The sequence below is a fragment of the Podarcis cretensis genome (genome assembly GCF_951804945.1).
Source record: "Podarcis cretensis genome assembly, chromosome: 6".
In the NCBI taxonomy this organism is placed as follows: Eukaryota; Metazoa; Chordata; class Lepidosauria; order Squamata; family Lacertidae; genus Podarcis; species Podarcis cretensis.
Genome location: NC_137175.1, coordinates 68,467,441 through 68,494,721, shown reverse-complemented (window position 1 = coordinate 68,494,721; position 27,281 = coordinate 68,467,441). Strand labels below are relative to the sequence as shown.

The 27,281-nt window shown below is 40.2% G+C and overlaps 1 protein-coding gene across 1 annotated transcript; it reads right to left on the bottom strand.

The window, feature by feature from the left end:
- Positions 1 to 26,975, bottom strand: PTGFR (prostaglandin F receptor). The gene is made up of 3 exons (XM_079980818.1): positions 26,481 to 26,975; positions 18,578 to 19,418; positions 1 to 2,872 (listed from the first exon to the last, which is right to left on the bottom strand). The coding sequence occupies exons 2-3, from the start codon at positions 19,364 to 19,366 to the stop codon at positions 2,567 to 2,569; spliced, it is 1,095 nt and encodes a 364-aa protein (XP_079836944.1). The 5' UTR covers positions 19,367 to 19,418; positions 26,481 to 26,975; the 3' UTR covers positions 1 to 2,566.
- Between the last annotated feature and the right edge of the window lie 306 nt (positions 26,976 to 27,281).

The following is a 27,281-nucleotide window of genomic DNA, read 5'->3' as shown; positions in this document are numbered from 1 at the left end:
TACTACTCTCTCTTTTTTTGTCCTAGGACAAAGCTTCAAAAGAAGCAAACTTTATTTACAAGCACATAGTGAACAACTTTAAATCTGTAAACCGTACAAGCTACCCAGACTGTTTCTAATACTTATGACTTTCACAGCACAGACTTTTCTCAGCACTTGAGAACCACTCCAAAAGAATCATTGCTCTAGTCACATGGCAATAAGTTTAAATGAGGCACTGCATCTTACATTCATTCATTCTGTATCAATACATAGAAGAAAACAAATATACATACATTTTTTAAAAACCATTAGCCACAAAGAAAAATATCTACATAACATTTATTCACATGACAAAATAATGCTTTTAATGCTTTTTTTTTTTTTTTTTTGCTAGTCAAGCATTTCCACAATTGTATGGTTGAACATCAGTCTGCTGTCATTGAAGCAAACTTCTTGCCCAGAAGGATGAAAAACTGAAGGAAGTTATTAAATGCCGACATTGTGACCTGTACAATAAAATGTGCAATTTTACATTTGACTCACCGAGCTATTTTAGTGGCACCACAGAGAGTGATACCATTGATTTGGTATCAAGGCCCTATTGTAATCTATCAAAAAATAAAGCCTAGCGTGTCCCAGGGCCTGTGATAGAAGTGCTAATGACCCCTTCATATGACAATTCAATGGGTGTTTTTTTACAAAATGCTATTTTCTCCACCTTCTATTAACCCTGTCACTCCATCTTTACTACGCCTGCACCACCTGTAGGAGTCACCAAGGCAGGTGTCTAACCAGAGCAAATACAACCCACCAGCATTCAGAGATAAAAGGTGATTAAAGCTCCTGGTCACATCCAAACGCTGCCTGTTTGGATACAAAAACAGGAAGTCACCTGACAAGGACACAATAAATGGTGGGTGGGCTCCATTTGATATTACAAGTCTTAAATTGTTTGGCCCTAAGCTCTGCAAAACTCTGTTTCGTTTGTCTAGTGTAGTCTATAAGCCTTTTGCAGGATGCTATTTCTGTACAGCACTGTGCAAGGTTCAAGAGCAGGAGGAGTAATAGCAATAGCAGCAGTAGCATCAAGTGGTACTATTTCAGGCATATTTCCTTTTTCTTTTTCTTTTACAAAAAAGAGAGAGAGAAGCTATGACAGGCCTGGCTTGTGACCTCTGTAAGAATACCCACAAATGTTTCTGAGTATTCTACTCACAAATTACTTTTGCTTGCAGACAAATGGTGGGGAAGATTTAACATCTCTGCTTTACCCATCACTACTCTTTTTCCATTAAAAAACAAACCAACCTGTGAAAGCATATACAAGGCAGGAAAAATCTTAGGCACTTAGTTGCCTGAGATCCTAGGAATGTTATGGGGCTTGAAATATTTATGCAGTACTGCGTGGGCCTGGTATCTTAAACAATATGATACTAGATCTCAGAAATTTAAGGCTGATTATTAAGCAGACAGGTTATTACATTCTTAATAAAAGCTTTCCCAAGTCTCTGTAAAATACTTGGCTTATGGAATGGAAACCACACTCCCTTCATCCTAACTAGTTTCTCTTCCAACCTCTTGCTGAAACATTGGCTAATCAAAGGATTTGCCAAGCTCAGTATGCTCTGCACCACTATTTTCTTTTAAATTCAATCTACATAATTCTGTGCTACAATTATTATTATTTTAGCTCAACCCAAGTGTGTTGCAATTCTCATATTTGTATCAACCACTTTTTGTTTTTTTAAGAAACAACATCCCACACCTGAATATTGCTACATACTTGATTCTGACCTCAGTTTGAATGATCAAAATTAACATTTGGCACATATGTCACACGTGGTGTTTTTTTTAATATGTAAATGCATTTTTGAAGTTTCACCATACTTAACAAGTGGTTTTCATAATCACATGGTTATAATTGAAAGGTAAATGTGGTGAATTATTAGCCTTTAATGTAGCAGGGTAGATTTCCTGGATTGTAACAGTTAAATAAGTGTATTGACTCTTCTAGCTTCTTTTATCTGTTGACTTCTTTTTTTAAGTTGTGAAAAGTTCAGCTTGCAAGGTCTTGAGTCCCTTCCCCAAGAAACTGACCTTCTACAATGCATGCTTTTCAGATATGAGTGCTACATTTTCAAGAAAATGTGGAACAGTTATACTTGCAAGGCAAGGTGCATCTTCAAAGTTACGCTTAACAAACAAATTCATTGCCACTTTCAACAGTAAGGTATTTGTTTGCTTCTTTTCTTTTTCCTAAGAACATTGAACAATATTCTTTCATTCAAAAGTATTTCCAAAACTGCCAGCATCTTATATGCTTAACGTTCTGTTTTTAACAGAACATATATGCTTTTCTGTTATGTTATAGAGTCACAAGTCTTCAGCCCCAGGTTTGATGGGCCAGTCACATAAACAGCAGTCTTTGGAAGGTAGCCAGCAGCTCCATATTGTTACATTTTCAGAAATGGGCCAGCATTCCTGTTTTGAAGAGGTGAAAAAAACCCAGCCCATTCCACTGTACCAATTTTTGAGCAGCTTAACTACTATTACCCATTCATTTCAACATTCTACATGCTTCATTTTATTGCACTGCTGAACTGAGTAGCTGCTGATTCGTTTTCTTGGAACTGCTTGGTGAATCAGAAACTGCAGCAACTTTCAAAGAATTTTTAATGGAGCTAAGTTCCCATGTATGCAAGTTAATAAAATGCACACCACAAAATCTCCTGGCAATCTTGTAGAGTTTTTTAAGAACAGCTTTTCTCAGGAGAATGTATACCCATGGATCTAAAATTTGATTCCACGTTGCCATTCGGAGAGCAAATAGGATTGTTTCACAGGATTCCTGGGAATGATTTTCATTTATTCCAATATTGGCCATGGTCACCTGCAAAAGGAAATAAATTCTATTAGATATCAGAACACATCATCTAATATAGCCATATTAACCATCTTTCATTCTAAAGACTGTTATAATTTGCTTTCAGAATAATGAAAACTGCTGAATATTTGAAAACTAATGAGTTAGGTGGAATACAAACAGGTTGAAACAAAATAAATAAACTCACTAGATCTTCCTGGAAGTTAGTGGAGGAATGGAAAAGCATGATGCTAAAGGAGTGAATGATCACAGACCAATGAATTTTGATGCAAACAGAAATAGGCCAGAGAATTGGGCAGAATGGGAGAAGGTTGGCTGGGTACTGGCATCAGAGAAATAACCAAGCTGTGTGCTAGCATAAACAGCTTTCCCAGTTTCCCCAAACCTGCTTTTCTCCAAACCTGCATCTACTAGGTACCTTCTGTGACCCATCTAAAATTCGCTAACTCCTTCGATTTCTGCATGCTACCTTTCTTAGTGGAGCATTTCCCATTTTATTTACTCAAAATTCCATGCTACAAACCTCATTTTACCAATTAGTACTTAATCTTGCAAAACCTAATTACGCTTACTAAGAGTTAAAATTGGTATACAATTCAAAAATGATATCATTTGAAATGATATCCTGAACAGATATTGCCAGCGTAATATAGGAATGGCTAGGCATTCCATTCTATGTATAACCATCTGTGTACATGAGAATCTGTTACATCCTAATATGGCTCCAGATGAAGATTTGTAATTTGAGATGTCACATAAAGAAGCAGAAGCTGATTTATTTATTGCATAAAGATTTATAACCTTCCCGTGAACCACTCAACTCCTTGTTTATTCAACTAATCTTAAAATTCATCTGTTTCCATTAAAGTGAGGAATCTTATGTGTTCAACCATTTAGAATTAATTGGAATTCAATATATCATGTTTAATGCTTCTCTTGGACATGGGTTCAGGTATGTTCTGGTTATCTTAAAAAGCAACATGTTTTTGCCCTGAAATCCAAGAATTTTAAATTAAAATTACATCAGTAATAATAGTCTCTTTTAATTGAATCACGTTTCCATTCCATCAGTGCTGAAGAAAATAGATTTGTACTAATTTGCATCCTATGATTATTAGAAAAGGCATATTAATATATGCCGTAAATGGCCTCAGCCCAGTATACCTGAAAGAGCGTCTCCACCCCCATCGTTCTGCCCAGATGCTGAGGTCCAGCACTGAGGGCCTTCTGGCAGTTCCCACATTGCAAGAAGCAAAGCTACAGGGAACCAGGCAGAGGGCCTTCTCAGTAGTGGTGCCCACCCTGTGGAATGCCCTCCCATCAGATGTCAAAGAGATAAACAACTACCTAACATTTAGAAGACATCTGAAGGCAGCCCTGTTCAGGGAAGTTTTTTTAATGTGTGACATTTTAATGTATTTTTAATCTTTGTTGGAAGCCGCCTAAAGTGGCTGGGGAAATCCAGCCAGATGGGCGGGGTACAAATAATAAATTATTATTATTATTATTATTATTATTATTATTATTATTATTAGCTCTTCTCAAATGATGAGCTCCATTGCCATGGTTTTATCTGGCAACAATTGTGGGTAGTGCCGAGTTGCCACATTAAATTCCCCTCAGTGACACCTACATTGGGTGTTCTGTGTTTGTCACTGAGCACAGACGTCCCAAGACACCTATCAATTCCAGGCGACCTTGCCATGGTGCCAGGTGTTGATGCCACATCTTTCAAAAAAATAAATTAGTTGCTGAGGACCAATGCATTTAAGTGGGAACAGAAAATGGGTTGATGTACTATTACTACATTCAATAAATTCATAGCATTAGAAAGTAATTCCCAAAGTAAATTACAAAAGCGATGATTTTTTTCCTAGCCATTGACAAATGCAAAACTCTCTTAAATCAACTCTTCTCATGTGGTGAAGCCATTTACCGTATTTTTTGCACCATAACACTCACTTTTTTCCTCCTAGAAAGTAAGGGGAAATGTCTGTGCGTGTTATGGAGTGAATGCCTACGGATGGCGGGGGGATCTGCTGCAGTCGTGAGCAGAGGATCCATGGTTCCCCTTCCTTCCCTCCTCCGTGGCTCGCTTTGAAACAGCAAAGCGGGAGAAGAGCCGCTGAGTGGGGAGGAGAGAGGGACAGAGAGCCTGCTTGCTTTAAAGGAGCAAAGAGGGAGAGGAGAGGAGCCGCTTACACGAGTGTAAGCGGCTCCTGTCCAGTTGGCTCCTTTAAAGCAAGCAGGCTCTCTGTCCCTCTCTCCTCCCCACTCAGCTGGCTAAATAGCAGCAAAGTTTTTCAGCGAGCCGGGGAGAAGCAGAGCCTGCTTGCTTCTCCTCTTATACCCCTTCTGCATTATTAACAGCATCCTTCTCCACCCACCCCACACGTGTTCCTTGTCCCTTGAGTGCTTTTCCTTCCCTCCCCACTTAAAACGTGGTTACAAAGCACGGATCCACATGGATCCTCAGGATTTTTGCACTGGGTCACCCCAAATTCACCATCAGATCACATAGCATGTCCATGGCTACAGCTTGCATCAAAAAAATCACGCACCCACTGTTGCCTGGGGCCGCAGAGGTGCAAAAACGTGGTTACAAAGCATGGAGCCACATGGATCCTCAGGATTTTTGCACTGGGTCACCCCAAATTCACCATCAGATCACATAGCATGTCCATGGCTACAGCTTGCATCAAAAAAATCACGCACCCACTGTTGCCTGGTGCTGCAGTGGCGCAAAAACGTGGTTACAAAGCATGGATCCACATGGATCCTCAGGATTTTTGCATTGGGCTACCTCAAACTCACCGTCAGATCACATGTCTGTGGCCACAGCATGAACCACAAAAATCGTACATCCACTGTTTCGTTTAGAATATATTTTTTTCTTGTTTTCCTCCTCTAAAAACTATGTGCGTGTTATGGTCGGGTGCGTGTTATAGAGCGAAAAATACGGTAATATTCTCTCCTACCAATGTAAGAATGTTCAAGAAGGTGCTTAGAGAGAAAGGAAAACAAGGCTATGTTTGCAAAGTCCCCCATCAGCAATATATTTTCCCATAACCAATGCCTGCAGTGGCACAAAAAGATAATGAGTCAGAACACATTTATAGTTCATGGCTGAGTAACTCAAATCCTTGGAACACAATGAAGTGATGTAGAGATCTATCCAGATGGATTTCAAAAGAATAAGGAGATGGGATTCAAATTAAAATCCATATAACTATTTCAAAATTGAAAGCCTGCTTTGGATAACCTTTCTGGGCACTTAAATTAGCCCAATCCATCTAGAATCCCATTAATCATGATTAGCTTATTCCATTAGTTCTAAAAGCAGCTCATCATGACTAACTTTAGCTACAGTCCATGCAGAACAGTTAGATTAGCCACACACCAGCTTTGATCACATCAGATCAAAATCAGTTTGAAAAAAGACAAACAGATAAACACAGGCTATTGGCTTTGAAATCCCATTACTTCTACTAAATGCAACGAAATAGCGGGGCCTTTAGAGTCAGAGTTATAATTTCATTAGGGAATAACTGCTTAAATCACTGAAGCATTGCATCTGAGAAAAATATTTATGTTTAGTCTTAGGCACTAAGGACTGGTTGAGACCAAGGGAAAATAGCTGGCAAATCTGTGTGCAAGTTTCATCAAGATGCTAGCGCAGTGAATCAGTTTGACGTGATGGCTCTGAGCTGACTGCCAGATTTGTGAAAGTGCAAAGTTGAGATTTCCAAAAAGACTGCAGGGCAAACTACAATTCATTCCTTAGAGTATGCACACGTCTATGGCCACATCCTGTTTAGTCATGAAAGTTCAGAAGTCAGTGCATAAAACACCCCTGTATGTGTTGCCCCATACTTGAGAGTAGCTTTGAATAGGCATCACATCCAAACCATTATTTTTCTCTGTGCAATGAATCCATATGCATGTTCTTATGGATCAGCTCATGTTTTCTGCCACAGCCATACAGATAGTATGTTATTACCTAAGTCCACTCCTGCCAGCTGTGAAACTCTTGTGTCTGGGAGCATTTTTGTGGATTGGGGGGGGGGTCATTGGCTTTATAAGCTTTGACCAGGCCCCTAAATTGCCTCTTTGGGACATTTGTCTTACCCAACCCATCCTCTTTTCTAATATAGGATAACCAGTGCTTTATTTTGAGCCAGAACCTCTCAGGTGGGCGCCATTGCCATTCTAAGAGAACAAAGGAGGTGTTCGTGGTGAGTTCCAGCACCTCTTTTTCTATAAAAATAGCACTGAAGATAGCCAGTCACTTTGTAGCTGAGTAGGAGTGTTTTGCAACCCTCCACAGGTAAGCAGGTCTTTTTACCTAGTCTGTATTGAGTTCAGAGGGGGTTGGTGTTTAGGTTGATTAACAATAATAATAAATTTATATCGCACCTATCTGTCTTATATATGGCTTACAGCATATATAAAAACATATTAAAACATCAAACATTAAAAAAAACCAGAATATTTTACACAGATTATAAATAAACCAATAAATTAATAGAGGAGGAGGAGAAGTTTACAGTTATACCCAAATTAAAATAACTGCCAACCCCAACTAAACATTTAACCAACCCCAACCCAACAAAAACAAAACAGAGGAACCAAAATTAAAACCATTTAAAACATGTTAAAATATTTTAGCCAGTTGCCCCAACCCAATAGGTTGATTTCATTAAGTTGGTTTCATGGTTAAGTTGGTCGCATGGTTGGCAGGCAGATGCAGGAAAGGCTGTGGTGAGGTGTGGCATGTGAGACCCTTTTGCACCTTTGAAAGTGAAGGGCATTTTCAGACACAAGTTGCTCTGGGTTTTAAGGCCCTTAGCCTGGATATGGAAAGTTATTGAGACTAATCTGGCACACCTGCCCAGAGTTGTGGGATCCAGGAGGGGGTGGGACAGGAAGGCCTCCCTACTCGCCATAAGGCTTTGGGTCTATGCTATATCATACCTTTTGGAAGGGCACAGCTTGGCTCACCAATTAAGTTGGGTTCCTAATCTTCTCTTTGTTTATTTATTAAATCTGTATACTCCCCTTCATTTGAAGATCACAACATAAAAATACAAAATGAGAACATAAATACATAACAAAAGACAAAAAACAAACCAATAGCTCCCACACCCTTTCACAAACACATTTAAAATGACATTGAATGTTAATCAAGCAAGACCTGGTTATACAGAAACATTTTCGCCTGGCACCTGAAGATATATAATGAAGACACCAAACAAACCTCCCTGGGAAGAGCATACCACAGATGGGGAGCCACTGCAGAAAAGGCCCAATTTCATGTTGTCACCCGCCAGACCTCTCATTTCTGCTGTAGATGTAGTTAAAATAAAATGTAGCCCTACCTATTCTTTGTACAGTCGTACCTTGGATCTCAAATGCCTTGGCTCCTGAATGATCGAAACCTGTAAGTGAGTGCTCTGGTTTTTGAACGATTTACGGAAGCCAAACATCCGATGTGACTTCCGCAGCTTCTGATTGGCTGCAGGACGCTCCTGCAACCAATCAGAAGCTGCACCTTGGTTTTCGAACAGTTCCGGGAGTCGAGCAGACTCCCGGAATGCATTCTGTTCGAGAACCAAGGCATGGCTGTATTTATATCACGCCTTTTTCTCCAAGGAGCTCAAGGTGAAATACAGTACATGGTTCTCCCAAATCCCATTTAATTCCCACAACAACTCTGTAGGGATAAAACTCTCAGATAGGTCTGAGGGACAGTGAGCTTCATGGCTGAGTGCATAGTTGAACCCTAGTGTCCCAAGTTTAATTGGACACTAACTCCTACACCATACAGTGGTACCTTGTGTTATGTACCATCCCCTTTACGAATGCTTCGGGTTATGTGCTCCACTAACCCAGAAGTAGATGCCCCTTGTTGCGAACTTTGCCCTGGGATGTGAGCGGAAGTCACACTCCGGCAGCGTAGCAGCAACAGGAGGCACCATTAGTGAAAGCACACCTCATGTTATGAGCGGTTTCCGGTTATGAACGGACCTCCGGAACAGATTAAGTACATAACACAAGGTACCACTTCATTTCAAACTCATCCCTTGCATCTTACTTCTTTACTCCTGGGTCCAGTAGCTTATTACAGTGTAGCTTATTGGCACAAGAATAGACACAAATTGTACAGAAAAACACTAAGTAGCCTTAGTGTTTTTCTACACTATTTGATACTAAGTAGTATCATCCAAAATATGAGCAACCTTGTGCCTGCATCCACACAGCCCCTTCCCTCTTCTCTTCAGAGAGCACTATAACAAAGCCTGGAAGCCTTCAATTAACCAGGAAGATTAATTACAAGAAAGCACAACTGGAACAGTAAAGCAAAATCTGACTACCCTAGTCTTCATAATTTAAAGTCATTTTGGTGAGCACATGAACAAATGAACAAAATAATCTGGAAGCGCTCAACCTGGGAGGAAAAGCTAACAAGAGATAAGAGTCCTTACAACCCTTTCGGCAAATAGCCAATTTGCAATGAAACTGGACTTCTCGTTTCCCACTACCCCAAATATAGATCCTCCAAATATTCATAGATGGGAAGAAGTCATGTGTCTTCCCACCAGAGGCATGCCTTAGTGCAACAAATACACATAACTCGTATAAACAGCATGTTACTCATGTTTCTTCCATTCACTTTTTACTTCCTAGTGCAGGGTGAGCTAACTAGCAATAGCAAGAAATTACAGTAATAATATATTTCTGCTGGTAAACTTTCAGTTGTATATAGGCCAGATGTAGCATGCTGGTAAATTTACAACTGGGGAGTGCAAAAAAATGTGCAATTTTATTTATTCCTCATGCAGGCACTCGCAGTAAAATCAACTATTTTGCTCTATTGGCTATCTAAAATTACTGGTGGGAATATAGTTAGCATTTTAATTGTCTTATTAAAAATAGCATAATTTAACATTTCTACTCTCTGAGGAGAAATAGTATAAAATATCCAATTTACAGTCTTTCAGATTACACAAACTGGTGAAAGAAAGTTTGGTCTAGGGGAAAAAATTAAACCTACTCAGACAACATCTTAACCTTCATTTCAGAGACTGAGAAATCCCATGAGCCAGAGGATGAATTCTTTGGCACTAGTGGAATATCTATGCCCATAAGGTAACACTTATTTAGGGTGCAATCCTACCTAGCAGAGCAATAAACTAGCAGAGCAAAAATTATGGCAGTGGGGTCGAGCTCAGGATCCAATGAATCCCAGCCCAGCTCAGCCACTCCCCACACCCAGAATGTGTTGTGTTAGGTCTTTCCACTGACTGGCACCATCAGGCATCCCAGTAGCAGCATTTCTGCCCACCCACATGTTCAGTGAGCATGATGTGGGTGGGTGTGGTGTTTTGCATCAGTAGAATAATGTCAGCTTCACTTTGCAGGCAGGGTCCAGCAAGGTTGGGCAGAGGGACACCTCCAAATCTAGTACAGAGGGGTTTGAACCACACCCTTAGGATACCAGCTAAAGTTAAGCACATTTAAATCTCATAGGTTTCAGTAGGATATATTGGGTGATGTCCAACTAAATTCTACTCGCAGGAGATCTATTGAAAATAATAAAATAATGATCTAAGCTAGGTCCATAAATTTCAATTAAGCCCATGAATTCCCAAGTATTCTTCATTGCAGAATTTTATTCTACCCAAAAAACAAAATTTTGGAAGGAAATTGCATATAAATAGGACTACAAAGGTCATTAGTCCACAACTGTTGGAGCTGTCTACCTATCCACAGTCATTTGTAGTTTAAGAAGAGAAGGAGGGGTGAACTAGTAAGTCACCTGATTTACAATTATTACTAATCCAAAGCCATCAGATATTGACAAGCCAGGACCATACAAAAAATAAAAGAATGTTCCATAACTAATGCCAAATTATCCATTATTAAGAATTGTAAAGAAATTCTCCTTCTGTTAGGAAATGTATTCCAAGTACAATTTATCTTCACTTTCCAATGAGACTAGGAGTTATTAATAACAACAAATGGGACCATTTCTCTTTTTCTAAAAAGTTGGGAAGAAACAAGGCGTGAAAAAGTAATAAGAGAACATGAGCGATAGTAATCTTTGAAAACCACAAGTAGAAAGTGTCAGACCCTGCAGAGTTTTGACATAAAAGGTTCCCTCTTTTGGTCAGAAATAAAGTTCATTTCCTAATAGGTAGCACATAATTAGGATTTTGTTAGAAATATTAATCTAAACTACATAGTAGAAATGATAGTAGTAATTACTTTTGGGGTTTTCTCATCTCAAATTAATGGGTTTTTCCCTTTTTAAAAATAGATCCTCTCACAAAAGAGCAATGTTGAATAGTTGAATAAGATCTTTCCTCAAATGCATTCTTTTCCATTCCACCACCATATTATTCTGTCTCTCTCTTTCTCTCTCTGCAATCCCAACTAAATAACTGCTGATGCACAAGAGCTCTTGGGACACTTCAAAATAACAAAGTAAGAAAAGACTTGTAATGAGAAGGTTTCTTCTTCTTCTTCTGATTATATTTTCTACACAGAATTCAAAAGAAATAGAAATCTCCATTACTTGTGACTTCGGGGCATTTTCATTCTCTTAACTTTGTTACTGGAATATCTCCCATGGAAAAACACCAAAACACTAAAGTATTAGTCAACAAGCTCTCCAGTCTTCCTACAAATGGAGGTATTAGTTCCCCAAAAAAATGAGTCAGATGGAACCATATCGTGAAATAAAACTGCTTTTAACAGATCAGTGGGAAAGAGAAATAAAATAGGAACAGGGCTGTTTAGATAACAAAGCAGTACTATTATAAACATTATGGAATTCTGCATGTGACATTTCAAAATAACACAAGAAAATAAATCAGCTCACATATGAAATCTGGAAGAGAACCTTTCAGAATTACATGACAAGATATGAAGTCCAGTTCCAAGCACTAAGCCACCAAACACATGTACAAATCCCAATTAATGGACCTCTTTGACTGGGTATGTCACTACATTTCCTTCAACTGATGGCCAGCAGTGATTGCAGGATGGTTTACATAGACAAATACAACAATCCCATAACTGGAAATGAATCAACATAAAATATACCTAACACACATTTACTGGGGAGACCTTCTGATTTCAACAAAACATCCAAATAAGACTTGCTTAGGACCTCTACTTTAAATGAATCCTTCAGCTGAAACCCCATTTTACTCTTATCCTACACAGATAGCATATTAAAAACGGATGTCATTCCCAATGACTTCACAGTCAAAAGAAAGAATACCGAAATATTAAATAAGAGTAACAACATTTGACAATTAGCTCATATAACATTGTTTGCAAATTCATTTCACTTTTGTTTTAAAACCTAGATGCGCAGATTTGAAGTTGCCAGACAACATGATGGTACACAAAGCATTTTTTAAAAATATCGTAGCTGGAAAACATCTGTTTGGAGTTCATTGAACTTTGCTTTTAATTTGAAAATCATAATGAATGTCTAACACCCTTGTAGTTAAGGAGAAAGTATTGAAAACATCACTGCTGTGCTCATTCTAAGCAGCTGGAGACCACTGCTAGGTACATTTTCAATTCTGCTATGCACCCCTAATAAGCTGGCCAGCAGCAGAAGACTCCAAAAGTAAGCATATCCACTTTCAGCTTTAAATCTTGATTCCCCTTTCAAAAAAAAGTTTTATAAGCATTGGCGTTATTGTCACATTAGCATGCCAACATTAACAGAAAAGCAAAAACAAATATAGAACCCAGATCTTTCTGACTTGTCTAATATTGTAATGCGCAAGCTTCACTAGGTTCTATTTCTTATCATTGGAGATTACATTATTTATTATAGAAGTTAGTTTGATTCAATAACCTTCATTGTACGAAACCACCAACCAATGTGTGCTAAAGGCAAGATTGCAATCCTGCTTGGCCTTACTGCACCCATTCTCCCAGGGTAGGAAAAAGGCTATGTTCATGAGTTCAACCCATGTGTGTCATGTTGTCAAGAAAAGGTACCTATATAAGGAAGGTGAGAGAAAATAAGTAGAACAAACCAGGTTCCAAGGGGGTAAAAAAACTCACGTATCATTTAATACAAGTCCCTTTTGTGTATCAACAGACTCAGGGTTGTCAAAGAGGTTCCTGTTCCTTTTAAGTGGCTTGGTTAATGGTACAATTCCTTTTTATAGATAGCTCTTAAGTGACCCTATTTCTATCTAAGCTTGGTAAACTCTGTGAAGCCTGAAGAACTGCTGCCTGTCAATGTTAACAGCACTGAGCCAGTGCTAGCATCCTGTGTTCCTATGTGAAGCCTCTAAGGTTTTGTCTACACCTGGGTTTACTGTGTGTTTGTGTTTCCCTTTTAAGTAGTGTCGTCCACGTGGCGCGCGTGCACGCACGCACACACACACACACACACACACACTGCTCAAACAACTCCTATCAACTTCCCCAAACTTCCTCAAAATTCAACTTCTGAAAAATATGGCTCCAAACCAATCCACTTAAGACAGCAGGTGCATGGACTACTTTTTAATGAGAGTGGACCAAGCACTACTAATTTCACTACTCCTCTTTCCATACACACTACATCCCACCAACTGTGCTGATGCTTATTTCCAATGAGCTCCACATACCGTACATGTTAAGAAAGTGCAATACAGGAAAACTGAATAATGGTTATTTCTGCAGATCTCCCTGCACCTAGACTCAGTAAATGTATCAGCTACTTTGCTCATGAACCCATCAAGAGAAGTCAGCAAATCCCACCCTAGGTGGAGCAACTTGCAAAGCAACTGCGTACTTAGAAGTAGGAAAGAACCTAAACAAACCTTGTTACTCAAGCAGTTTGCATATCACCAAAATATTCCTGCATGCAGTCATACCCATAGAGAAAACTAACAATAGTGCATGGTTGGAATTGTAAAAAGACTTAGAGGACATTCTTTCCTCTTGGGCTCCTTTGCTCTTGCTTCCTAAACACTGAATTATTTGCCTCTCACCAATTCTATTTTCCTGACAGAAGATTATTTGAAGTTAGGGTGTGTATCATCCAGCACAAAAGTTCCTATTTCTGATATGGTCTAGTCTCCTTCGGTTCAGCAATGCTGAATTCTCAATAACTTTTGACAGTATTTTTATTTTCATTGTCTACACACACCTCATTACTCTCCAACTAAAGTTAAAGTAATACAGCAGTGGGAAATGGTGTGGTGCCTTTTGAGTTGTTTGAAATAAAGCAAATGTGACTCACAATTCAAGATAATAACTTCCAAAAGAAAAATACAAATAGGATCACAATCCTCTATAGATTTATGCAGGTGTGTGTGAGTCTGCATTCACAAGTATTGAATAATGGAATGTGAAAATAATTATGGGCATAAATCTAGATTATCATTTTCATGTGCTCAAAATAAGCCTGTCATAGCCATCCATGGAGGATACAGACTATGAATTTCAAACTGCTTAAAATGAGAATTTGTCCTTAATAGGTTTGAAATCAGTAGGATGAAGCCAGTTGAAGTGATTTGTAGTTTGTAGCTGCAGTGATTTGTAGTTTGTAGCCATAAGTAAGTAAAGATGACAGCTGCCACCATAGCCCAAATATTAAGCATTCTAGCATCAAATAGAAAGCTGCTTAGGTACATGCATTACTAAAGTCCATCACCATCACAATAAATTGAACTGAAACTAAGAACCAGTTCACACAATAAGCCTTGCAGACTGAAGAGTCATCATCACCACGACTCCATGCACAGTAAACATAATTTGTTAATTGTGAATACATGAGGACAGGCCTTGAAAAATAACCAGCCCGATTTCATAGCAAGGCAGATCTGCCAGTTCTTCTATTTTAAAATATATACAGAAAGGACTATCTGCAGAACGTAATATGTGAACAGCTTCCAAAAGAAAAACTGCAACTGCTTAAGCTGTACACAATTCCACAAATTCTAGCACCATAGGTCACTGAAATTTGGTTCATAGCTCTCTTGGTTCTCTTTGACCCTGAAGAATCAAATGCTTAGGGTGATTTCGTACTTGGGTTGGAAGAATCCCATGCCTGTTGTGACCCTAAGCAGTTGTGGCACTGAGAAGCTTTTGCAACCGCTCAGGAAATGAAGGGGACTGGCAAGCAGCTTCAGCATACAGATCAACACTGCAGCAATGCTTGGGAAGGGGCAGGATTGATGTGAGGGCTATTTAACCCCTGCCCTCCAGTTCAGCAGACCGCTCACCCTCCCATCCAACAGGCAGTGCTTGCTTTTGCTGGTCACCTTTTGTGGAACCAAGCAGGATTTTCTTTGCTCATCAGCTCATTGGCTGAGCTGATGGGCTTCTTTTTATCTACTCTGTACTGATGTGGTGGGTGTACTTAGTGGCGAGTGGGGGGAGTCATTCAATAAGTTAATTAGCCACACTGGCAGGTAGATGCAGGAAATTATGATCTAGTTAAGGTTTGGTGATCACTCTTAGGCACCATTACAGAGGAAGGCTGTGGTCTCAAGAACCACATTCAGAGCTGTGGGACCTGCTGCCATGGTTATGGAGCACATTTGTGTAAATCCATGCTTGGAGTTGAGGGACCTCACCTGAAAGGGGGGAGGCAATAGAGGAAGAACTAACCTTGGCCTAGGCAAGGTTTTGTTATTAGTTAGACCCCACATCTTGGTTTCTCTGCCTACATCTATTTTCAGTTTAATATATGAACAAACATAGCCCAGTTCATTTTAACTTTTTGAGTCTTGCCTCTTTGGTTGTGACACATAGGGAACTAAAATATTATGGTAATTTCTTTTGGGAAAGGAAGAATGCAGTTGCCAGTTGCCTTCACTTTTGGGGTGAGTAGAAGGGAAAGATAAACGATACTGAACTGTATACAACAGGTTTCATAGATTTCAGCTCATTTATTTGGAAGTCCAGTTAAATTTAATAGAAGCTTTTAAAGCTGAGTGCCAATTATGTACGGCAGACAGTCAGAGTATTGGACACATCCATTCTGTAGAGGTTCCAGAATCCCTCTTGGGCCCATTGTATTTCAATTTAACAGTGTCATAAATTTTAATCTCCAGCTTGTCTTTTTAAAGCAAGGTGTTTTTCCATTGTAAATATAATGTAATTATTAATTCTTACCCTAAATATTTGTACAGTGGTACCTCGGGTTAAGTACTTAATTCGTTACGGAGGTCCATACTTAACCTGAAACTGTTCTTAACCTGAAGCACCACTTTAGCTAATGGGGCCTCCTGCTGCCGCCGCACCGCCAGAGCACGATTTCTGTTCTCATCCTGAAGCAAAGTTCTTAACCCGAGGTAATATTTCTGGGTTAGCGGAGACTGTAACCTGAAGCGTATGTAACCTGAAGTGTATGTAACCTGAGGTACCAGAGTAATCTTTGTATCTCTCTTTATAAAATCGAATAAAACTTTTTTAAAAAAAGAAAAAAGAAACAAGTCCATTAAATTAGGCTAGCTGCTTTATTTTCATATAACCTGTGTGATATATTACAGCTATTTTGCATATAAAAGGAGGCACAGAAGCCTTACTCAAAGCCAGTGCGTAAGAAGTTGCTTGAACAGACTCCATCCTATTATGCTAAATTGCACTTTTTTAAAAAAAAAGTCTCATATAATGGTTAAACTCTAATCCTTAAGAGTATCTACTGTCTCTTTTTATAATCAGTTCAGAAAAATTGGAATCAGCTCAAGAAAAAAAGAGACAAAGAAGAGGTGACTAGTGCATATTAACTCAGACCATAGCATTCCAGGAGACTAGTGCATATTAACTCAGACCATAGCATTCCAGGAGAAATACGCATAGCTAAATGAAAAACAGGCTTCTATTACATCACATTCATTGTTTTGTTCCCAGCCTTAGCTTCATTTTTGATCTCTTGTTGAATGTATACTGTAATTAATGAAATGTTTCTGCTTTGAACTATAATAAGAGGGGGCCTTTTCATATCAGTTTAATTTTTGCATCCGTGTCGATCCTGCTTATATCATTCCCAAGTCAGGTACACAACATGAATATTTGTAAGTTAGATTTGACTTTGGTTGTCTTGCTCTTGCTGATACTCCAGCACTGTAAAGCACAGCTAAATGTGATATGAATTAGTAAAAACTTAATTTCTGCAACAACCAGGAAGCACTAAAGTATTGGAATTATTTTGCAAATTTCACACATATAAAAAAAGAGTATAATGCAACCTATATCTGTCTATCACTCACACGTATACAAAGAAAAAGTACATGAAGGCACTCTATAAATACCGGTAAACATTGTAATCAGTCCCATTATGCATTCTCATACCATTCTGCTTTAGTCATAGTGATATGGATTACCAAACTATTCACACAACTTTAACTTACTGCATTGCTACAATATCAGTCTTTATGTTTTCATGCATTCCGCAGCTCCTTTTGTTTCTTGGATCCCTTTAAATACAGTATTTTCATCTGAAAAAAAAATATTGCTGATCTGATGCTAGTCTACCCAATGATGCAGTCCTATAACCAAGTTGTTGAATTTAATGTGCACTGACTGTTTCTGTTGTACCTATGTTTTCCTTCTGCCAAAAACCTCAGCGGTAATAAATAAAGCAGACATGCAATCCACAGACTTGTGCAGCTGTTTGACATTTAGTCTTTAACACCCTTTTGAGACATTGCCTGCTTTGAGAGAACACACTGCAGTGGGATGAGACTGTGGCAGCAGAACCCACACCCGACCTATATTCATTTGAAGTTCGTAGTACAGCCTCTTGTAATACAACTGAAAAAGCAAGGTGAAGGGAAGCCTAACACAAGTACAGCTGCATGATGATGGCTCCTCCCACTATTCAAATGAGAATGAGTAGGTTTGGCCAGAGACAATGTGTGCAATCCCATTCCATTCCCCTGAACCCCATTATACATGTTTACTCACCATAGACACCGTAAGTTAGGGTTGCCATATGTCTGGAATTTCGCAGACATACCCAGAATACTGCAGTCGGAAGAAGTGTCCAGGCATAAAACCAGCAAAAATGTATGGGGAAATCTGGAAATCTGTACATATGGCAAGCCATGTCGGCAATGTCGTTTTTGATACTTTTCCTTTAAAATAGCTCAAAATCATCAATTTCTTGCGATTTTGCCAAAATAGATCAACAACTTTTGTATCCTGATTTTCACTTTTTGAAATATGGCAACCCTACCATAAGTGGAAAAGGACATTATCAAAGATCCTAAGACAGGCATAGGCAAACTCCGGCCCTCCAGATGTTTTGAGACTACAATTCCCATCACCCCTGACCACTGGTCCTGTTAGCTAGGGATGATGGGAATTGTAGTTCCAAAACATCTGGAGGGCCAGAGTTTGCTTATGCTTGTCCTAAGGCATTGCACAAACTGATCTCGAAGACATATATAGCAAATGCAATCTAGTCAAAGAAGAACTTTTACACCACATACAATGGGATCTAAAAATCGTTGATTTGGGCTAGATCGGGTTCATAGTGAAAACTGTATGGTATTTACAAATACAAAGACCTGCGTTCCACTAGGACTATGCTACTGAAAACAATAATGTGAGTTCTAATATCAGGAGCATCCATTTCTGTTGTCCATTATGCATTTTCATAAAACGTGTGGCTAAAAATGAGAAACACCATACATTAAACATGCATTTAAAAAACTGGCAAAATAATTAACCTCTTACCAGGAATGGACTCCAGCAAATGCAAGAGACACACATTATAGCCAAGAGCTGGATGATCATTTCAAAATGGTGAGATCTGCCTTGTCTATGTTGACTTTTAAATTTGACTCTTAGAAGTGTAATCCCTGTGACAGCATTGCACAAAAATGAAATACCAAGGGCCAGTAAACCCAAGCATGAAAAAAGTAAGAGGTAAAATCTGTCTTCCCAGTCTTCAATGTGCTCAGTTTTATAGAAACACCAGGTCCTTGACGCCTGGATTTGATAAGGTCTTAGCTGAAGTATAGGCAGTAAAGCTATGAAAATGGCAAAGAGACATACCATAGTCAACATAATCTTTACATGTTTAGAAGTCATTTTTGTTGAATGAAATATCGGCTTGGTGACTCCAATGCAGCGTTCAACAGCCATCACACTGCCCAGAAAAAGGGGACATAGTCCAAAGAACACCATACAGATGCCAAAAACGCTGCAGAGAACATTTGACTGGTTAAATCGAATCCAGTCTTTGTCAGAGGCATATACAAATACTGCAATGGTTCCGTTGATGAGGTGGCCCAACAGGTCTGTGATAACCAAGCCACTAGCAAAAAGCAAAAAAGATGCTTTTGATTTCTGTCTGAACCTCTGGTATGCCTTCATGAGAATTGCTATTGCAAGGCTGTTGGATAAAATCCCCACTGTCATGAAGATGACGGAAAAAAACACAGAGATCTTCTTTTCCGTGGGACAGGTAGTATTGGAGAATACACCAGTTCCAAGCAACGCTGATGGTTTTGAACTGTTCATTGTTAGAAAGGCAAGCTCAGCATTCAAAACATATCAGGAAAACACCAGGCATCTGTAAGACATTAAATTAAAAAAAGAAACTATTTAAAATGTAGGAAATGGCAATATATTGCTCAACTCAGCTGACATACACTGCAGAAACTCCAACATTTATGTAATAGTCATTGCATCTGCACAACTCTTTTGAGGTGTGATGTGGCACAGTATTTCAGAGCAGCTAACTACCGGTAACTAATTATGGCTGCAAGCCCATGCATACTTACCTTGAAGTAATTCCCACTGTTCAGACAGTCGGGGGGTGGGGGATGCACAAAAAAGGAAAGTCAAATTGTATTCACTAGCCCTGTCCTCTACACGTTCACTTGGACATTTGCAGTGGAGCCCGTGCATAATTTGGAATTACATGGGTCACACATACGGAGTATTATATACCTTTAGGTGTTCATGCATAGATAGGCCCTAGTGCCAATGAAACAGTGGAAAAAAGACAGGACTGAGCAAGGGTGGAGGCAGCAACTGAGACACATGTAAACAAAGCATGTGTCACATTTGAAATCTTGAAACCAAAGTTGAGAAATACTTAAGTAGGAACAGAATTTACTACTAAAGGGCATTTCTTTTTTCCCAAAAAGTATACAGCAATATATCTGAAAGCTCTCATCTTTCAACTAAAGAATTTAGCTGAAATTGATATTCAAGCTGTGGTTGATGTTGCTTGTGTGGCCAAATGGGCCCTATCCACATACACAATAAAGAACTACTCAAAGTTTGATAATCATCATCGTTGTCATCTTCATCCTCTCTAAGGTAAAAATCTATAGGTGGAACTTCCTAAAACCAATTCACTGATGACCAAGTGTGGACAGTGACCATGAAATGCTTACTTTTGGAAGGGAAAACAAAAAACCAGAGGCAGGTGGAATAGAGTGGAGTGGCTAGAATCCTGGACAGCAGCAGTCCACCCTGCTGCAACATTTTGTTGCAGATCCCACTTGCATGCTAGCTAATGTAAATTTCATTTCCCCCAATATTCACATTTCACTAATGCAGAGAGTCTGATTATACAAGTAAACCTTTAGCTTGCTTTTAAAAAGAAAAAAGAAAAAACTATCCTGAACCTAATCTGTGACATTTTTTTAAAAAAAACAACTCACAAAACACTATTTAAATGAGCAATCATGTAATAGAAGTCAAAATCGAGAACATATGGAGAAGATAGATACATAACTGTATCTTACTTTTCCATATGTTTAACTGTCTCGTTGTGAATACATCTGTCTGATGGTTTTGTCTCACAAGATTGGTCACACATCAGTCAGGCACAAATGAGAAGTTTCGTGGCTGGAATTTGTTTCCAGTCTTGGGAATCCTTCCAAATTTGGAAAGTGACAGGGAGGCCAACAGGAGTCTTTGCTGTATGACTCTGAATGCAAAGGAAGATATGCGAGGTTTTTAACTGTGAGCTTAGCTGGACTAGCAGTAGTTTTTGAGGGAAGCGGGGAAGTGGGCAAAACACTGCTGCCTTTGGGATTCTGATGCAAGATCAGTAGCTGAATGATTTTATTTACTTTTACTATGACCTGTTCACCTTTGTAAATAAAATAAGTAATACAAAGATAACCTAAGTCTACAGTGTTCTCTTTCATCCAGGCAAAACTAAACTCTGTAGCATTATCCTTGGACTTACTACTAGTCGGGGAACTGGTTAGCAATATTATCATACTTAAACTTTGGGTTTAATCCCCAACCCACAAGACACTACTTGTTAGAGGAAGCAGGGAGGTCATGTTCTAGTTCTTCCTCCTCTTTGCATCCCCTGCAATTCCCAAAAATCTGTTCCGGAAGTTTGGGGGCAGGGTGGGAAGTGATGAGCAGAGCTGCAGGTGGAAAGTTGCCAAAATTGACATAAACCTCTCCTTCATCCACCAAGAGCTTGAGCATCCTTTCCAATGAACAGAAGAAGCCCTTGCACTGAAAGGGCAAGTCTGGATCCATCCCTGCGTAACCATGTTTGCAAGCTTATGTTAAGTAAATCATAAGGGTTTGAAAATGTAAATTGAAAACAATCTGAAATACTTTAAAGGTGGGATACAATTCTTCTATATAATTAGAAGAATTTCACCACACTTTTCATCTTGCAAAAAATGACCATGAGCCTCAAAACTATACTTGAATTATTCATAGTGATGGTTGAACCCAGCTTGTATTATGACTAAATGGGTTCAACAGTTAATGTGTGTTCAACAAGACTGTGTCTTCATGGAAATTAGCTGGATGAGACTTTTTTAGAAAAATAAATCTATTATTAGTTGGCAGAAATCAGTATTTGGGAAACTTTGGGCTGCTCATGCTGCTCAAACACCTACATATATTGAGAACATAGAGACAGGGGAAATAGAATAAAAAACAATTTTCATATAAATAATGGTGTGCTGATATATTGGAGTGACCAAATCAATGCATTCTACTGCATTTGTAGTACACATCTTGAATAGCCAAGGGTTTCTTGAAGAGTCAGCGTATGTGAGCATGTTCTGCTTTGATTGATTGGCTCCCAAGAAACTGATGTATTTCTTGTTTATATTTATATGTATGATCTCTCGGGGTATAAAACTAGGACTTAATCTTACCTTAAACAATACATTGAAATACTATCATACATCGGCTGAGGCATAAGTGGATTGTTTAATATATGCAGTAAAATCGCAGGTCTAAATAATTCAGCTAATCTAGGAGCTGAAACTAGACCATAATGGCGACCCTATTGGCTGAGTAAATGTTTTGAAATACTGAACACATTTTTTTATTGAATCTTTCAGAATAATTCACATTGTTCAAAACTCCTAAAAATTAATTAACCTGCTTCCCCATGGCAAAAACATATACGACATATCAATTGAGTAGAGGTATTCTATTCATCCGGTTTCCTGTGGATGCAACTGAACAAAATGTGCCATGCTGTCTCTCCCACCACACAGATCAATCAATGAGTCTTGTGGCTCCTTAAAGACTAACATATTTATTATGGCATAAGTTGTTGTGGACCTAAGCCCACTTCATCAGATGCACGAGGTGAGCTTAAGCCCATGAAAGCTTATGCTACAATAAGTTTGTTAGTCTTTTGCAGCAAAACATTCAACTAGCCTTGGGGCACCTTAAACGTTAACACAACCTCAGGAGACACTTAACATGGTTTATGCAGTGCTTAGTGTGCATCCTACACATGAGGGTGTGAACAAATGAGAGAATATACATGATTTGCAATTATTCATGTGCATTACCTTTCCAGTAGACTACATAACATACATACAGTTGTATTTACACAGTCCCTTCATAGGATGCAAGAGGTATCATACTACAGTATATTGCTACACATCACCCCAATCTCCACGAGTGGTGTGAGATTCCAGGGGTTGCAGGCACACTTTATCCAGGGTTTGTGTTTCCTTTTGGACTATGGGGCACAGTGGAGACTGTGGTGTCTTTATGATACATGGTTTATTTACACATATATACAACCTGAGTTTAGAAGGAGGGAGTGCACAGCATTCACATTCTAGGAGGGTCTCTTGCTTCCCCCATAGGCACAGAAGGCTTGGGTCCAAGAACAGTGAAATCAGCCATGCTCTCTCTCTCTCTCTCTCTTGGTTAAAGCCTGTCCTTGTCAGTCCACATGGTGCTCTTTGCCCTCCTTCCTCTTCCTTGTTGCAGCTATCAGACTGAAAGGATTTCTCACCAGCCTACATCAAGCAAACTGAAATCCTAAAACCTTTCTTTTCTCTGCCCGCTAACACAAAGTTGAAGAAAGGTTCCCACCCCTCTTTGGCAGAGAGTAACTGCTTTGTTAATCACCCATTATCTTCCTTCTGTTTTACATGATGGCTCTACTGCCAAGTTATCTCCTGATCAGGAAAAAAACTCATTTAGCCTGTCTTTTAGCACTGCTATATCAAACATCTGTGACCTTCTCTTGTTAAATTCTAACTAAATCTAGGGAGCATGGGTGCCTTGCACCCACAAACTCTGGCACCCAATACCTATAACATTATGCACTGCCTTGAGAGATGAAGGGGATTAGAGCACTATTCACAGCTACCATTCCCACAGGAAAAGAATTTGCTTAAAAAAGAAGCCATCCGCCACAACACCCTGCTCCTCATTCATCAATAAAACTTCAGGGAAAGTGAGGTATAAAAGCACAGTAGACCAAATTTATCTCCTAGAGCCTATTTAGGGGTCTGAGTAGGTACTGCAAAATATACATTTTCAAAAGCATATATAAATGCAGGAGAAACACCATGCTTTACAGTTGTAGGAAAATGGAGAGAATGATGCCAAATTTATTTACTTATTTATTTATAAAACTTGCTTCTCAAATTCCCCTTGAGGTAACTGTACTATATGGAATATTCTTGATTTATTGATTTTTTAAAAAAATGAAATCAGTGGTAAGATATACACACACATATATCAATTTTAGTATTTACGGTATTTAAAAAAAAAATACACAATGAAAACACAGAAACCCTATGGTAATGCTGGATGAGCGTTGTCATGCATTTCTCCAAACAAGGGTAAGTGACCCAGGAGAATCTCATTGATGAGTTGACTGGCCATTTGCACAATCATTCCTTCCTCATTTCTCAGCCTACATATTCAATGCACTCCCCGATAATTCCTTGCAAAATACAGCAATATTATTCAACTTTCTGAATTTTAAGCTATAAATTGCTGGTGAAGAGCTGATACTATCTGTATTTAAATAATAAGATCAATCAGCTGAGTAGATTCTGACAAATTAGCTCCCCTTCTGGGCCATAATGATTACAATATACATGATTCTGCTTTGATTAGGGTCAGTTTAAGAGTAGGACTTCCAGGAGATAATCACTATAATATGCAAGCCTCAACATGCTTTGATTAGGAGTGCAACATCAATGGAAATTATATAATTCAGGTGCAAGTTTGCCAATTCAGTAGTGGGAGAGTTCTGATACAAACACACTTAGTACTAAGCATTTATTTCTCTCCAGGAACATATCAGGCACTGTCCTGAACGCAGTGGTGCGCTTCCTAGCACAGAGAACTTACAGCCCACAGTTGACTGATAAGGAGAGAGAAAATGTTTTGTTTCTAGCATTTCAACTTATGGGGGAGCATAAGTTGAAGTATGCAAGCATGCAACCTTAAACAATTAAAGGAAAGGAAAGCAGCAACATAAAAGTAATTATGCAGGGATTCCTTCTCTATAAAACATATCACTTGTGAAGTCTGTGGATGAGTTACATAGGTTACCTTTCTTGAAATGTAGGTTGTTTCCCATTTGATCTGGCTATATAGGAGCTTCAAAAGCTTCTATTGTCATTTTCAAAGACACCCTTTGTTTTGTGTCATTTGCCATACACATACACAATCAGGTTGCAAGACACCTGTTATTTTAAGAAGCTCCAAGGTATGCCATTCAACAGACATTCTTATTTCTGGACACAGCACCACTGAATTGCACATAACCAGTGTTTTAAAGAAAAAAAGAAATGTGCCTGTACTCACCATGAAGTTGTTACATTGAGTGCCACACTTTTAACATTTGCGGGGGGCTGGGGAAATGTGCCGGTACTGCGTACCCTTGAATGTCCCCAGAAAAAAATAACTGCACATAACACATGCTAGCAATATTCTTAGCAATATTCTAAGCTGCTATACCACCAACCAGACAGGTTACCTAGAAGGTATGCACCAATCCCAGCCAAACTGATGTGGCCAGAAAAGAGCAATCATGTGAAAGTTTTCTCGTAAGTAAATCCCAATGTAACCAATGGAGCTTACTCCCAGGTAAGGAGGCTCAGGATTGCAGCCTCAAGAAAGAAATCTGATGCGGATGGATGGATGACATGCTCCAGTACCAACTCAATTTACAGGACTCAGAATATTTCAAAAACTAATACATACCACAAGGTATAACTGAAGGCTAAAGCGATGGGCAGTTACTGATGAGGGAGTGAAGGATCAATAGGAATCATTTAGTATGGAGAGGGGAAAGGGAGGATAAGAAGAAAGGGGAAAGAAGGAAAGGGGGGCATAATTCTGAGGAGATGGGAGTAAGGAATTCGGAATCCACTAGCTGAATCGTATTGCGGCAATCCTGTGGTTGTGTCGTGCTAAGAAAGGTGTAACTATACAGAAGTTATGGAGAACTTGGGGAAAAGGCTAAGTAACGGAGAAGTGAGATGAACAGTGGGGAAGGAATAGAGCTGATGAGAAAGCTATTAACCATGGAAAGGTCATGCTGTTGAGAAACGTAGGACGTTATCGAAGAACAGATGGCAATAAGTTATGGGGAAAGGAAGCTGGAGGGGGCAGAGAGAAATTAACTGGGTTTGCAGATGGGGACAAGAAACAGGAGAAGTGGCAAACACTAATGTGCAGAGACAGTGTTCCGCATCTCTCACAAAGCAGCCTTTACCGAGCCGGACCATTGATCCATCTAGTGTTGCCTGAACTGACTGGCAAGCTCCCTATGCATGCAAAGCAGATCACAGAATGGCAGAGCTGAAAAGGACCCCGAGGGTCATCCAGCCCAGCCCTCTGCAATGCAGGGATCTTGCCCGCAGCTATCCCAGGATGGGCTCGCTCTGCCACTGAGCTAACTCTCAGCACTACGGGAGCTTAGTCTCAGATAAGAGGCTGCAATCCGGTGGCCACCTCCATTTATCCGGGAGCTTTAAATTCACACACGCGCTCGTGCAAAGTTGAGCGTCATAGAACCATCGCGTTGGAAGGGACCCCGAGGAACACGCAGCTGCCCCACACCGCAATGGAAGTGGCCACCTCGGCATTCTCAGCGCCCGCCTCTAACCGAGGGAGCTATCCGGGCTGCAGTCAAGCCAGGCTGGGTCCCGCTACCTGTCAGCAAGAGGAGCCAAGCCCTCAAAGACCGGGGCGGGAAGCCTCCCCTTAACACACTGACTCGGGAACAAGCCCCGCAAGGAACACGGGAGACTTCCGAGTAACACGGGTAGAACTCCTTCCCGACGGTGGGCTTCTTCCCGCCCGGACCACTCGGCCGCTGCCGCCCTTGAAACCGAAGTTTGCCAGGCGCGGGAAGGCTGTTTACCTCAGCTCCTTCCTCCGCTCCCGTCCGCCGTGTCTCGCCTGGTCCGTTCATGGCAGCCGCCACCCCCGGGCTGCTTCGCCAGCTGCTTCCCGCTCATCCCGCGAAGCGGGCGGACTGAGGCGGCAGCTCCGGCTGCCTTGACCCCTAGGCTCGCCCACATTCCCGCCCCTTTCGGCGGGCGCGAGCGTCACGCTTGTTGTCGGCTCGCTCCCGCGCGCCCTCGACGAGCCCTCCAACTCTCCTGGGAGGCGGGGGAGAGTTCTCTCCGCTGTCTCTTTTCCAGTCAGGCAGGCGCTGCCAGAGGCCAAGCAACATACACCTGGTGGGAAGGAGCGGGCCAGGGAGACGAGAGAGACAGTTTTTCCACCACACAAGTGACAATAAACAGACCCACTCCCCGCGCTTTCCAAAGATTTAACGAGATGAGCTTCGATCTCCGCCGAACGGCGCAGATGTGCTTCCCTTGGAAGCGCTTTAACCCCAAATATCCTCAGAGCTGAGGAGCGGATTGTTCCCTCGGTCTGGCACTCGCTCTGAGGTTTCCATATAAAAATGCTTAGCCCCTGACATCTTCACGAGGCTAAGCTACGTCAAGCCACGAGGGATGAAACAGATTTCACTTGGGAGAGATCTGGTGTCACCTTCATGGTGGGGGAGTCCAAGAAAAGAGGAGACACTAAGGCTGAAAACCTCAAACACTTAGGGTGGGGATGTGGTTGAAAAGAGCAGAGGACAGAGCTGGCCCTACCAGTGGGCAAGGCGAGGCAACAGCCTCAGATGATAGATGGGGTGGAACAGGAA

Bases quoted from the DNA above. Each gene is read 5' to 3' on its own strand.
- PTGFR (XM_079980818.1), bottom strand. From the start codon at position 19,366: ATGAACAGTTCAAAACCATCAGCGTTGCTTGGAACTGGTGTATTCTCC. The intron at 2,873-18,577 runs GTAAGAGGTTAA...TTCCTTTTGCAG, and splicing joins TTTGCTGGAGTCCATTCCTG to GTGACCATGGCCAATATTGG.